Source organism: Diplotaxodon limnothrissa, linkage group LG7 (genome assembly GCF_057381915.1).
Source record: "Diplotaxodon limnothrissa isolate DT_005_m linkage group LG7, D_limnothrissa_male_GT1.1, whole genome shotgun sequence".
In the NCBI taxonomy this organism is placed as follows: Eukaryota; Metazoa; Chordata; class Actinopteri; order Cichliformes; family Cichlidae; genus Diplotaxodon; species Diplotaxodon limnothrissa.
Window position 1 is genome coordinate 8,201,817 of NC_140602.1, and position 12,812 is coordinate 8,214,628.

General features: G+C 42.3%; 2 protein-coding genes across 2 annotated transcripts; one reads left to right on the forward strand and one right to left on the reverse strand.

The window, feature by feature from the left end:
* Nucleotides 1-23: 23 nt before the first annotated feature.
* Nucleotides 24-3,757, reverse strand: bhlhe41 (basic helix-loop-helix family, member e41). Its single transcript, XM_085359093.1, has 5 exons — nt 2,993-3,757; nt 2,832-2,898; nt 2,552-2,659; nt 2,336-2,447; nt 24-1,998 (listed from the first exon to the last, which is right to left on the reverse strand). The coding sequence occupies exons 1-5, from the start codon at nt 3,052-3,054 to the stop codon at nt 1,055-1,057; spliced, it is 1,293 nt and encodes a 430-aa protein (XP_085215219.1). The 5' UTR covers nt 3,055-3,757; the 3' UTR covers nt 24-1,054.
* Nucleotides 3,758-4,622: 865 nt separating this feature from the next.
* Nucleotides 4,623-10,823, forward strand: sspn (sarcospan (Kras oncogene-associated gene)). Its single transcript, XM_085359094.1, has 3 exons — nt 4,623-4,926; nt 6,428-6,514; nt 9,522-10,823. Exons 1-3 carry the CDS (start codon nt 4,699-4,701, stop codon nt 9,879-9,881), a joined length of 675 nt encoding a protein of 224 aa, XP_085215220.1. The 5' UTR covers nt 4,623-4,698; the 3' UTR covers nt 9,882-10,823.
* Nucleotides 10,824-12,812: the final 1,989 nt, after the last annotated feature.

Genomic DNA, 12,812 nt, shown 5'->3' on the forward strand with positions numbered 1-12,812 from the left:
ATGATTTACTTTAATGATGAGGTGACTTTTCAGGGTGGAGTGGGTAAAAGCAGAAAAAGTGCACTTAAAAGAGTAACTCAAAGAGCAATGCCATTCTACATACAAACTTTAACAGCTGGGAAAATACAGGTACATTCAATATCAAAGATCTTTAAGGTGCTATCCTACAATGTTTCCTGGAGGTACAGAAGGTCACTGCATCTCTGTGCAGAAATGCTTCAGTCAGGGGATGTACAATATGCTGGTCAAGCAAATCCTTATGAATGAAGGCTTTGTCTCTCCATTAATGGTTTTATTACATCTGTTTCTTTCTTCTTTTTATTTCTTTTTTTGCCACAAGGATACAGAAAGCAACGGAAACCAGAGTAACTTTAGTGGGAGTGAAATGAAGGAATTTATGCATAACACCTCTCCCGTGAATGTATTACAAATGTTTTATTAAAACATGAGACTTTTATATGTGTTGTGTATGATGGAGATGCTGTCTGTGTATGTTCTGAAAGGGGGATGCGTTTCAGTTCTCAGGAGGTACAGTAATGTGCCTCCCAGCTTACCCATGCAAAGTTGGGGATAGATGCACTTCCAGGACCACCCATTTTATAGGCCCCATTTAGTACACATTTACATGGTAATGAATCTTTCAGGTAATAATATTTACAGTCAGAGTCAGCCAAGTTATTAATAATCTTGGCAGAGGTCAGTTGCAACTTCATACATCCAAAGAGACTCATTGACTGGAATATTGCGCACTGCTGCAGTACTCAAAGTTTTGGCACCAATGCTGCCATGTCAAAATAGTTTATCAAAGAGGATAAAAAAACTAACTCCAGCACAACACGGCCGTGTAGTGTCAATCATTGTCGATAATCATTCAGATTGTTTAATCTAGCATAAGTGCAAAAGGCACGCGCCGTCACAACTGTCCTCTCTTTCGCCAAGATATTGTACACGAGCAACTCTCCTGTGAAACCCCGTTTAAAACTAGCCTAATTATTTTTAAAAAATGAAGATACATAAACTCCTCGAGAATGCGCAGAGAGGTAACACGGACTAATTAGCTCCTCTGACACCCAGAAAACTGGTCGTGTGAGCTACTCTTGCTCTCGTGGGACGTGTCGCCTACGTCACCCTCTCCGTCGTCACTAGCGGGACTCTCCTCGCGCTCCTCAGGTGAGCCCTCGTCAGCCTCGAGTGACCCGTCGGTGTCTAGAGAGGGTGAGTCCTTGGACTGAGAAGCGGCTCCAAAGTGCGCAGACAGGCCGGGGAACGCGGCAGCAGCGGCCGCCGCCGCCGCCGCTGAGGCGTGAGCGGGATATAGCCAAGGGAAAGGGGAAGCAAGGGCGGCCGCCGCAGGGTACATGTACTTTTCAATGTTGTTCTTGTCGAAAAAAGGCATGTAAGAAGCAGCGGCTGAGGGGTTAATGAAGTAGAAAGGCATGCAAATCGGTGTCTGCTGTCCCACACTGCTTATTCCCATCAGAGAGTTCATAAACGCCACGTCGGGCCTGGTGAGGTCTGCGCCCCCTGCCCCGTTCACAGGCCAGCTCATCTTTGGTTTTTTGGCAGCCCGCTCATCTCCGAACTCTTGCTTGATTTTCACTGCCTTTGGTCCCTGCGCCTTATTGCGCTCACATTCTTTATCTTTGCCATCGCTCTTTTCTGCCTCGCCCCCGTATCCACTGTCCGTGTCTGTGTCATTCTCGTTGAGCTCTCCACCCTGGGTCCTCTGGATGACGGGGACACAGTTGGCTTGGCTGTCAGATTTCTGACCATCCTGTGCGTCCCCGGCGGGCAGCTGGTGTTGTAGTGGCTGCGCGCCGGGCTGGAACTGCGCCAGCACCTTGTGAAGGTGGTTGATCAGCTGCGCGCACCTCTGCTCCCGTGCTGTCCAGTTCTCAAACTGACTCAGGTATTGCAGGACCTCTTTGGCACAGGCCTGGAATCCGGAGTGGAACGCATCCAGATCAGCGTGAATGGAAGATTTCATCGACCGGTCTCCTGCGAAGCAAGGAGTTTGAAGAGTAACAGATCATTATTCTGTAAGATGCTCATCATAACTAGTGACGAGACGAGGCTAGCGACTCAGACAAAGTGAACAGATGCGGTATTAATAGGAAGAATCTTGAAATACACAATAAAGCATCCAAGCTGAGTCTACTCTAGCTCCTCTTTCTTCAATTCTGCTCGTTCTGCTATTTTAAAAACGGAGATTAATAAAGTTTCCCCAAATCCGGTCAGTTAAATGATAAAAACCCATATCCATTTAATTATTGTCAAGAAGTGCAGTTTCTTTACAAAACTTTATGTATATGAGGATTGAGTTCGTTCATCTTACCATTCTGCAAAGCAATAATCTTCTGGTGCTGCTGCTCAGTGACAGCAGTCAGCGCGTTTAAGTGTTTCAGCGTTAACTCCAGGACGACTGCCTTCTCCAAGTGCCCGAGCGTCTGTGGAGAAAATCAGAGGTTGTGTTTGGCTGTTTACGAGGTCTCTGTCATGTAAAGCCATGTCCTGAGCACGTATAAAACTTTTCATGATTTCGTGATCTCACCGACAGCTTGAGATGTTCGGGTAACAAATCCTTCAGCTGCCCTATACATTCGTTGATTCTGTCTCTCCGCTTCTTCTCTATCAACCGGTGTGGTAACTTGTATGCGTCCTGCTGACAAAATACGAGTGTTTAATTAATCAGAACAGGAACACGCTAGTAACACTATAACACTAGTTACAGTGTGTTTCATATCATTTGTGGTATTTTTAAGGAACAACTGTGAAAACAAGCTACATATTAGAATAATAATATATATTTTTTTTAAAAACAACGCGCGCACCTTCCCACCATCCTCTCGCTTTATTCCTCTTTTGGATTTACACATGTAGAGTGAGGGGTAATCCACCCTACGGACACGGGGAAAGTGTCAGATTATTCACCAGGTCATCATGACAGTTTATTAGGCATACTTTGACAGAGTTTGCCAAAAGCGATACTCACCCCAAGAAATCCGCGTGCTCCATGAACTGTCTGTCCTGTAAATGCGGTATTCGTTCATCCATCTCTCCTCTGCTGGTTCTTTGCTTCTTCTGAGCTTCTTTTGGGAATGTTTGTTATTCCAACGACCCACGCGTGGACGGCTGAGGCAGATAATGCACAGTGCGTGTCCTCCAGTGGAGCTGCGCGTCAGACTGATGTCTATAGTTCCCTGAGCTGCCACTTTGCAAAGCCGTCGGCTCTGTGGTTAGAGCGCACGCGCGCCGGTTGGGAACAGCTTCCGACTCACGTGTAGGCTGCACCAGCACAAAGTCCGGTAATTAGACCTTGTCTGTAATATTGCAGCTATCGACGCTGCTTCTATGGCGACTAAGTCCAGGCCATTTTGACCAGGCTGCTGAAACGTGATTCGTGCGCAAAATGCAAAGGAGCAGACGCAGGCGCGTGGAGCGAGGTAGAATAATGATCCTCAGATGCAGCGGTTTTGCATCTAGTTTTATGGGCTACAAAACTTCACAGCTCGTGTTTGCTGTGCAAGCGCTGAGCTGCCGGAGCGAGACACAGACTTCTAAACTGATCACGAATAGTCGCACTTCGGGAAAGAAGCCTCCGCGAGATAAAAACAAGAACCGGTCACGTAACGTGACCGAGCCTGAACAGCAGACAGGTTATTGTGGCGTAAACACGGAGCGTAAACATGGGGGTGTGAGCTTTTTAAAGTCCACAAAATGTGTGCGCTCATGCGTTTTCATGCACCCTGCACCCTCTATGTACGTTGTTGTGCGACAGGACAACCTTAGTTGTACATCAATTCCCCAAAGCTGCGTTGTCAGTAACCATGGCACCGGCCCAGCTGTGTGCTGAAACACGTGCGTCGCAGTTCTTTTATTAGTCTCGGGATAAAGTTTTGTGACTTGTTAGTCCGACGTGCTGAAAATGATGAGTAATCACAGTCCCCTTCAAACACCTCGGTTTCTCGTAAGCCCGTTAGTTCTCTGTATTGACCGCGATAAACACGTGAAGCGTGAGGATAAAAAGAAATAAAAACCTTTTATATATAAATGTGTTACTGCATATTTATAGTTTAACCACATAAAGTTCATCTGTTACTGACACCTGCTCCTCCCTTGCGAACGTTAAAATGATCCAAAAACACTAAAATCTGCGCCACTGTAATGCCCTCACATGCCTTGTGATCACATTACTCGTTCCTGTAAGTCATGTGACACGTTCTGGCTGGCGGCATATGGTTGTCTTGTGTAACTGCTGACAAAGAATGAAACAGTCACTTGGCTCTTTAATGAAGTGTCACCTCCTCTGTGCTGGCTGTTCATTAACTCATACCTGCTGATCCCTCTCTGTACTTTCCCTTTTTTGTTTTTAATGTGAGTACACGATAAATCATCTTATTGTCGTAAGTTGGAATCCCCCTTTGTGTCTTCCTGCCTCCCATCCCTCCTCTTCCTTCCCTCCTCAGTATGCTGCCTGCTCTATATGTGGCACTGGAGCCGCGTTAGGATTCCAGTCCAAATGTTTTCCATATTAGTTCAGAGCCTTCTCTGATTCCAAATAGCAGCCATAGCTGTGTTTATGGTGAGAGAGGGCAGGGAGGGGAAGGGAAGGGAGGGAGACCGCAGGCGGGCTCATACACCCCAAAGAGTAAAAGTCGTGCAGAGACACAGGAAAAGAAAGTGAAGGCAGAAAGAGAAATGAGACAGACACAGAAAGATTCCTCAGACAAGAAGGAGGGCAAGAAGAAGAGAGAAGAGAGCCCAACACCAGAAGATGGCCATAAGTGCAGAGTCTGTCGTTTCCCTCTGCTCATCGCTCTGCTCCAGCTGCTGTTGGGGGTGGCTGTCACAGCCGTGGCCTTCCTTATGTTGGCTATCAGTCCCTCACTTTTGGCCAGGGAGACTCCACACTGGGCTGGGATCATTGTAAGCTGCATACTTTACGCTCTATCATCATCCGCTACACTCATTTGTTTGCATGGAACTTCCGGTTTCTGATACTTCTGCATGAGCCTCAGCAACACACCTGTGTTGTACATCTTTAGCACACTGTATGTCAACACCGGCCCCCACCAGGCTGTCTCTGCCAGACAGGCACCGTAGCCATGGGAAATCACTAATATTGTCATGTGGTAACAAATCTCCATCTGTCATATTCACCTGAATGCATACACCTGCATTTCCATTATTTCTCAGTCACATGCATCAGCTAGCACCTTCTGTTGTTCACACTGCATGTCCAAGAAATCTTAAACATCTGGACAGATGAGATGAGTCATCCAATAACAGCATGCCGCATTCCAAACTAACCCACGAACACCCACACAGTGTCAGAAGACCTCATTATTATTTGCAAATATGATGTACATCTTTTTGAGTACCTCTGCATCCTTGCCATCCAGTCTCCCCCACATATACACGCACACATCACATATAGTTTCACACAAAAGTAAACTTTTACGATGCAAACAACAAATGAAAGATAAGTTGCGTGTTTCATTTAGGTTAAGACGAGAAGTGGAATTTCAAGAGAAATTAACAAAAAGGTCACGAAAGCACTGAAAGTTTGTTAATGTTGAAGTGTAACTGACTGGGAGCATCAGTTAAACTGTAAAGCTTTGAGGTTTCAGCTCACAAAGGTGAACTTTGTTAAGAGTAACACGTAAAAAGTGGATAAACTGTAAGTTGAAGTGTTACAAATGCACGCACTTTAACTTGTATAACCAATGAGGCACAAAGTGTTCATCTTTCCTTGTGAAATGTGTAATAAAAAAGGGGGGAAGGCAAATTTACTTATTATTATAGTTTGGGCTAAGACTTCAGGTCACCTTTCAGTGATATATGTTTAAAAAAACGTGTTTTTTGTGTCTGGGCTCTACCCCAGCCTATCACAGATGCCATCTGCCTTCGAAAACATCCCTGGACATCAACATCCCGAGTTAGATCCTCACGAGATTCAGCCAAGTGAAAAACATTGAGGTCATCAAGAACTTTCCAGAGAATCCTGAGTGCTTAAGAACCTGAGAAAAACATTTAAATAAGATGCCTCACGTTAGTCACAAGACTCCAATTGCACTGAAGACACAGAGATAGAGTGTGAGTGTGTTTGTGTGCAAGAAAGAGAGAGGAGGGGAGTGAAAGGGAAAGACAGAGTAAAGTAATCAGATGGCAGCTTACTGCTGAATCATGTAATACCAGGAAACACCTCTGAAAACCTGGGGGAAAGTATTTCTTTTTCTTATTCATGGTCTAAACTGTATGTAAATGTATGATCTACAAGTCATTCATATATGCTATATATATGGATGAAATGGATCTTTGTGGCGCTTAAAAATCATGTTGTCACAAATCATGTAGATGTTTTTAATGCCTTGATGACTGAGTCTATCCAAATAATGCTAAACCCTTTTTTTCTGTTATGTTTCAGCTGTGTTTAGTTTCCATCCTGGGCTTTGTCCTGTACTGTATCACCTATGTCCCTGATGAGAGAACATCGAAGCAATTCATTGTCAAGGTGAGCTTAGCGAAAGCCTGGTGACTTAAAACATTTGCTTATTAATGCGAAAACAAGTGTCTGAAATTGTCCCACGATTTGTAGAATCAGTCAAAAGTATGACCAGGCTTAGTGTTCAGACAGAAAACCTCTGCAGAAAACATTATTTTACTCCCTGTTAAAGTACAAAGCTGGTCTCAGGGAACTGCAACTGTCAGAAGCATAGAGAGAAAAGCATTTAACAGCATTCCTGTTTAAAAGTGCTCTGCAGGAATCCGTGTGAGCGGAGGAGTGCTTTCATTAATGCGACTTGATTGTACAGCTTAATTAGCCACACAATGTATGCAGCTGGAATTTCAAAGCAATTAAAATCAGCCGATCATTGTTTCCTGGGAAGGGGCATCCTTTTTTTATGTCTGGGTCTTCTGTGCATACCAGGTTCAAATATGTAAATGATGTAAAGACAGCATACTTCAGCAGTATTTTGTATTAGAAAATGCTGCTAATTTGCAGAAAGGCTTGTTAAAAAAACAAAACAATGCTAGCATGTCTATTTTGTGTAGCTTTAAATGTCATCGATGTACCTCAGTCACCAGAAAGACACAGATTCTGATCATTTGCATTTTTAAGTTCACAAACTAGTGATATTAGCCGATCCCTAAATGAGACAGTATTGAACTTGTTGAAATTTGACTGCATTGTTCATTTATCCATTTGTCTTGCATAGCAGCAAAGTATAGTGCTGTGAAAAAGTGTTTGGCCTCTTGATACAATGAGTCTTTCACATCGCTGTGGAGGAATTTTGGTCCACTCTTCTTTGTAGAATTGTTTTAATTCAGCCACCTTGAAAGGTTTTCATTCATGAATAGTCTCAATTGGATTTGAGTCCAGACTTTGACTAGGACACTTCAAAACCTTCCTTTTTTCTTTTGAGACATTCAGAGGTGGACTTGCTGTTGTGTTTTGGGTCATCGTCCTGCTGCCCAACTCAAGCGTTCTCGAGCTTCAGAGCACAAATTGATGAACATTTAAAAATTTCTGCTGAAGAGAATTTTTTTTGATTCCATCAATTACAGCAAGTTACTCAGTTCATAAAGCAGCAAATAGCCCCAGACCATTAACCCACCATTGGTCATGATGTTCTTTTTCTGAATTGCTGTGCTAGTTTTATGCCTGATGTATCGTGACATAAACCTTCCAGAAAGTTCAACTTTTGTCTCGCCAGTCCACAGAATATTTTCCCAAAGGTCTTGGGGATCATTAACATGTTTTTTGGCAAATGTGAGACGAGTCCTTGTGTTCTTTTTGGTCAGCTTGAACTCTCCCATGGATGCCATTTTTGCCCAGTCTCTTTCTTAGTGTTGAATCATGAACACTGACTTTAACTGAGACACGTGAGGCCTGCAGGTCTTGGGTTCTTTTTTGGCCTTCTGGAAAAGTTGTGTTGGTCTCGGATGATAATGGCTCTCATTGTGGTTCACTGGACTCCCAAAGCCTGGGAAATGGTTTTGTAACCCTTTCCAGAGTCAATGACTTTGTTTCTCAGCTGTTTCTTTTGATCATGTGTTTTTTGATATCTTTTAGCTTACTAAACTTTGTCAGTCAGGTTCTGTTTGTGCTTCTTAATTGATTCAAAGGTCTGTTGTAATCAGGCCTGGGTGGGGCTGGTGAACATAATTCATTAATCATAGTTAATTCAAGATTTTACAATGGGGGCAATTACTTTTTCAAACAGCATCAGGTAGGTTTGGATAGCTTTTTTTCCTTTAATAAGATAAGCAATCATTTAAAATCTTTGTTTTTGTTTACTCGGGTTATCTTTGTCTGATATTAAAATCTGCTTGATTATCTGAAACATGTAAGTGTGACAGTTACATAAAAAAAGAGATCAGGAAATGGGCAAATATTTTTTCACAGCACAGTATGTCCTTATGTCAGGTGTCATTTCTTGTAGTTTTTTTTAGCCAAAAGTTCTATGTAGAAGAAAAAAACCTCCTTGTCTGGCCTTCAAACAGCCCTCAAACCAAAACAAATGTGTTTTAATTTGTTAATTTACTTTGTCAGTGAATACGCGACTACACTGTCTCTCTTTCTGAAGAATCTGTGGCCTTGCAGTGAACTTGTTTATTAATTCCAGTTGCCCTTGGTTCAAAGAGAGAGCAAAGGGAGAGGGAGCCGTTCTCACATTAAGTGTTAACTGTGTTGTTAGATAGGGACTCATATGACCACTTTATTTCTCATTAACTGTGTAAAAACACTCGTGACTATGAGTTTTGAAGTGCTCTGTAAAAGTGGACAGCACATAGACTCTTAACAACGACGACGACAACAGCATCCTTACTTTCAATTTTGGGCTTTCCGATCACCTGTTTAGTGAAGCCCACACTGTTCAGCAGAGTGCTTGTTGATGCACTTGCTTTACATGCATCTCCCCTGTAATCATCCATACTCTCCATCTCACAGCTGTTCCAAAATTAACATAAATGCAGTTTCAAATCAAGCACCACTCATCACTTGCATAACTCTATAAGCAGCATGTAACTGAAAGCAAAATACACCAGCGAATGAGGGCTCCTTTTATATAAGCGGTGGATTAAGATGAAGGTTTAGTGTTATTGCAATCGTGCAGTTGCATAAACAGCACAAAGCCTCTGTCACATTTTGAAACTGTATTTTTAGATGCTCTCTGCAAGTATTCTCACACAGGACATCCACTAAAGGTTGGAGGTGGCTGTAGCTGCAGGTCACTGGAATATATGTGATATCTCCCCTTCGTGCTAAGAGCTGGACCAGTACTCTTAGGGTCAGAGTATTCTGGGTAATCTCTTTGAACTTAATTTGCCATAGGCACTGAGCCAGCACGTCTGTTTCTAAGCTACAGTTTTGGCACTGTGGGGTAATCATGAGACAACAGGCTAAAGTGGGAGCCGGATTAGAATATAAAAACATATTGAATAAAAGATAGAAAATGTTTTCTGATGAAAGCTTTCATAGTGTCTGGTCTCACGCTAGCTTTCTGCCCCTACAGCTCCTGTATTTTGTCCTGTGCATGATTGGCCTGGTCATCTCTGTGCTGGTCATGGCGTTTGCTGCCCACCATTACGAGCAAACCAGCAGCTTCATCTGTGAGCAAGATGTAGAAGCCTGCGTCTGCATACTCGATGAAGAAGATCTACTAGCTCGCACCTTCACTTACGAGGGAGTCAGTGACTGCGAGGTGATCACCGGTACACTCACACTTTACTTCCTGATCCAGATCTTCCTCAATCTGGCCCAAGCGCTCATCTGTGCCGTTGGTGCCTTCATCATGTGGAAGCACCGCTATCAGGTCTTCTTTGCTGGTCTTCAGATTGGCTCTCCCTCAACCCAGCAGTGGCAGAAAGTTTAATTGAAGATGGCAAAGCTCACGAGGTGCCTCTGGTCAGTCAGCTCAAGAGGGAGGTTGACTTAACTCTGGCGGACTGGAATATTTGTCTTTTTGTGTGCCTTGGCTTGTTCTCTGTCAGCCAATCACGTGGCAGCAGCTCAATGTATTTATGCTGGAAGTTGTATCAGCTTTGTAACAGCTTTTTGTATTTTATATAAGTAAAGTTCTACTTCCAGTTTCCAATTTTTAGTCCTTGAAAAGAAGTTGTAAAGTCAAAAGCAGCTTATTGTGTTTCATATTTTTGTTAGTTATGTTTTCATCTCATTCACAGAAATTTCATAACCACGACACCTAAAACACATCGAGTTCTTGTGCGATGATTCTCAATTACAGAATGAAACTGCCTCAAAAATTAAAAAAGGATTGTTCACACATTAGCAAATATTAGTAAGATGAATCTTAAACCTTAAAATGAATGCTTTATTTATTGTTACTGTTACTGCATAAAATCCCCTTTTATTAAAGCCTTGTTTTATATTATGTGCATTTTGAGGTTCGTTTTCAGGGTTTTTTTGATGAAAATCATTTAGTTTATTAATTTTGCCACTAAACATATGCAGCTCGCTAAATACAGACTTCACTCCCCTGACAAAAAAAACGTTATCAAAGTCCTTTTCAGCTGGTACAAGTAAACGCCACACAGTTCTGAGTGCAGTAGCATAACCTGAGCAGGCTACACTTCATAAGACTGGTTTCAGAATGAACTGGGCTGTGGTGGAAGGTGGCCAGCAGCCAGCATGAGTCAAACAGCCTGTAGGAGTGGAACTGCTGCAGCCACAAAGAGAGGAGGGGTGAGACGGGGTGAGGAAAGGGGGGACTCAGACTGGCAGCTGGACTGAAGTGACCTATGGTGAATCATTTCACAGTGTTTGAGCTGTGTTAGGAAGCGGGAAAAAAAATAAATGGTGGTTTTTATTTTTAAATGAAATACGTTTCTGTGTTATTTATTACTACTCTAGCAATATTTACCTGCAATCTCAACATGCTAAGCAGGAAACGTAAGCATGAGTCAGTTTCCATATGAATGAAATGTATGCCCAGAGGAAGAGTGTAACTAGTGCTGAATCAAATACACCCTACATTGTTTTGTCAGTGATAAAAGGTTAATTAACTGAAATCTTAAATTTTATGAATTAATTTCATGTGGATAAAAAAATGCCAGTAGTTACTCTTTCAAGACTGTCTTAACATATTTGGGCACAAATAGAAACCTTTTTGTCAGCTGTATGCAGTTGCAGTTTCCCTTTTTTTGTAATTACATACACAGGTACCAGGCACTTTAGGTAAAGTGTTGAGCTGCCTATTAACACAAAGGTTTAATCAGCCAATCACATGGCAGCAGTTCCACAGGTGTTGGTGTAATGGTGTGGGGGACATTTTTTGGCACACTTTGATTCGCTTAGTACCAGCTGAGCATCATTAAAATGCTGCAGCTTTCCTGAGTATTGTTGCTGCCTATGTCCATCCCATTATGACCACAGTGTACCCATCTGTTAATGGCTGCTTCTAGCAAGATAATGCACCATGTCACCATATTGTCATCTCAAACTGGTTTCTTGAACATGACAATGAATTCACTGTACTCAAATGGCTTCCACAGTCACTAGATCTTAATCCAATAGAGCACCTTTGGGATGTACAGTTGACAAATCTGCAGCTGTGTAACGCTATCATGTCAATATGGACCAATAACTCTGAGTCATGTTCCTAGCACTTTGTTGAAGCTATGCCATGAACATTTAAGGTAATTCTCAAGGCAAAAGGGGTCTAATCTAGTACTTGCACACTGAGCCCAATAGTGTCTAATGAGTGTATATAGATATCAAATGAAGACTGAACATTGCATTCAGAATAATTACTTGGTCTTTACATTAAAACATGTATTATTATTGCTGAAAACAGAGTAGAGTAAGCTTTACCTATGCTACCTGCAAGTTACGCCAATCTATACATCCATTCACAAGCCACAGCATATCCAGGCAGAAGGGCAGCCTACCATGATAATGTAAAACGTATAAGCAGGCACTGAAACTTGTTGTTCGTTAACAAAATATGTAGTGATCATAATTTACATGTGACTGCTCACATGTGGCTTTCCTCAAAGACTATGGCACAACTTAAAAAATATTAACTCAGTGTGTCATTTATTGTAGGAATGATTTATTCATTCTGTTTAATGATTTATTCACACATATTGCACGATACACAACTGTGTGTGTGTGTGTGTGTGTGTGTGTGTGTGTGTGTGTGTGTGTGTGTGTGTGACGGCAAACAATATTCTCCATGTGCTTGTTTTCTGTGATATGATGTCAATGCATCATGTGACCAGAAACAACTCAACTTCATTGCCATACAAAGGAAGTCACATGCCAGTCGTCATGAGGCCATGGTTATTTATAAAAATGAGTGTGATGAGGGACCTTCCACCCACCTCTTTGGAAGGTAACAGCTTTCTGTGTGGTCAGTTTGTCTTTCCAGGCAAAACAACAACAAAAAAGCATCGTCTGATATCTGACTCTGGTGGCCACTGATGCTGCTGAGAGTCTTTAGAGAAAACTGCAGAAGACAGAAGATCAATATGTGTATTGACATGAAGGAAAACGATGCACACTGCATCTCTAAAATAGACTGAACAACATCAAGTGTTTTTGATAATTTTACATGCAGATGCTCTTTATATCCAGCTAAATATGGCTTGATTAATTCTGTGCATTGGTGTCAAAATGCCTTCCAGGCACAGAGGTGTCTCAGATGTTGCCTTATATTTACTGATCTGGGTGTTTTCCTACTTGCTCTAGTGAATACACAAAAGCTAAGCATGTGACTTGAAGATGATCCAAATGTGTCTGAGGTTGTGTTCATAAAGTAAACAAAACACTTCTCATGTGCATT

Bases quoted from the DNA above. Each gene is read 5' to 3' on its own strand.
- bhlhe41 (XM_085359093.1), bottom strand. From the start codon at position 3,054: ATGGATGAACGAATACCGCATTTACAGGACAGACAGTTCATGGAGCAC. The intron at 2,899-2,992 runs GTGAGTATCGCT...CCGTGTCCGTAG, and splicing joins GAGCACGCGGATTTCTTGGG to GGTGGATTACCCCTCACTCT. The intron at 1,999-2,335 runs GTAAGATGAACG...CTTGCTTCGCAG, and splicing joins GATTATTGCTTTGCAGAATG to GAGACCGGTCGATGAAATCT.
- sspn (XM_085359094.1), top strand. From the start codon at position 4,699: ATGAGACAGACACAGAAAGATTCCTCAGACAAGAAGGAGGGCAAGAAG. The intron at 4,927-6,427 runs GTAAGCTGCATA...GTTATGTTTCAG, and splicing joins CACACTGGGCTGGGATCATT to CTGTGTTTAGTTTCCATCCT. The intron at 6,515-9,521 runs GTGAGCTTAGCG...CTGCCCCTACAG, and splicing joins CGAAGCAATTCATTGTCAAG to CTCCTGTATTTTGTCCTGTG.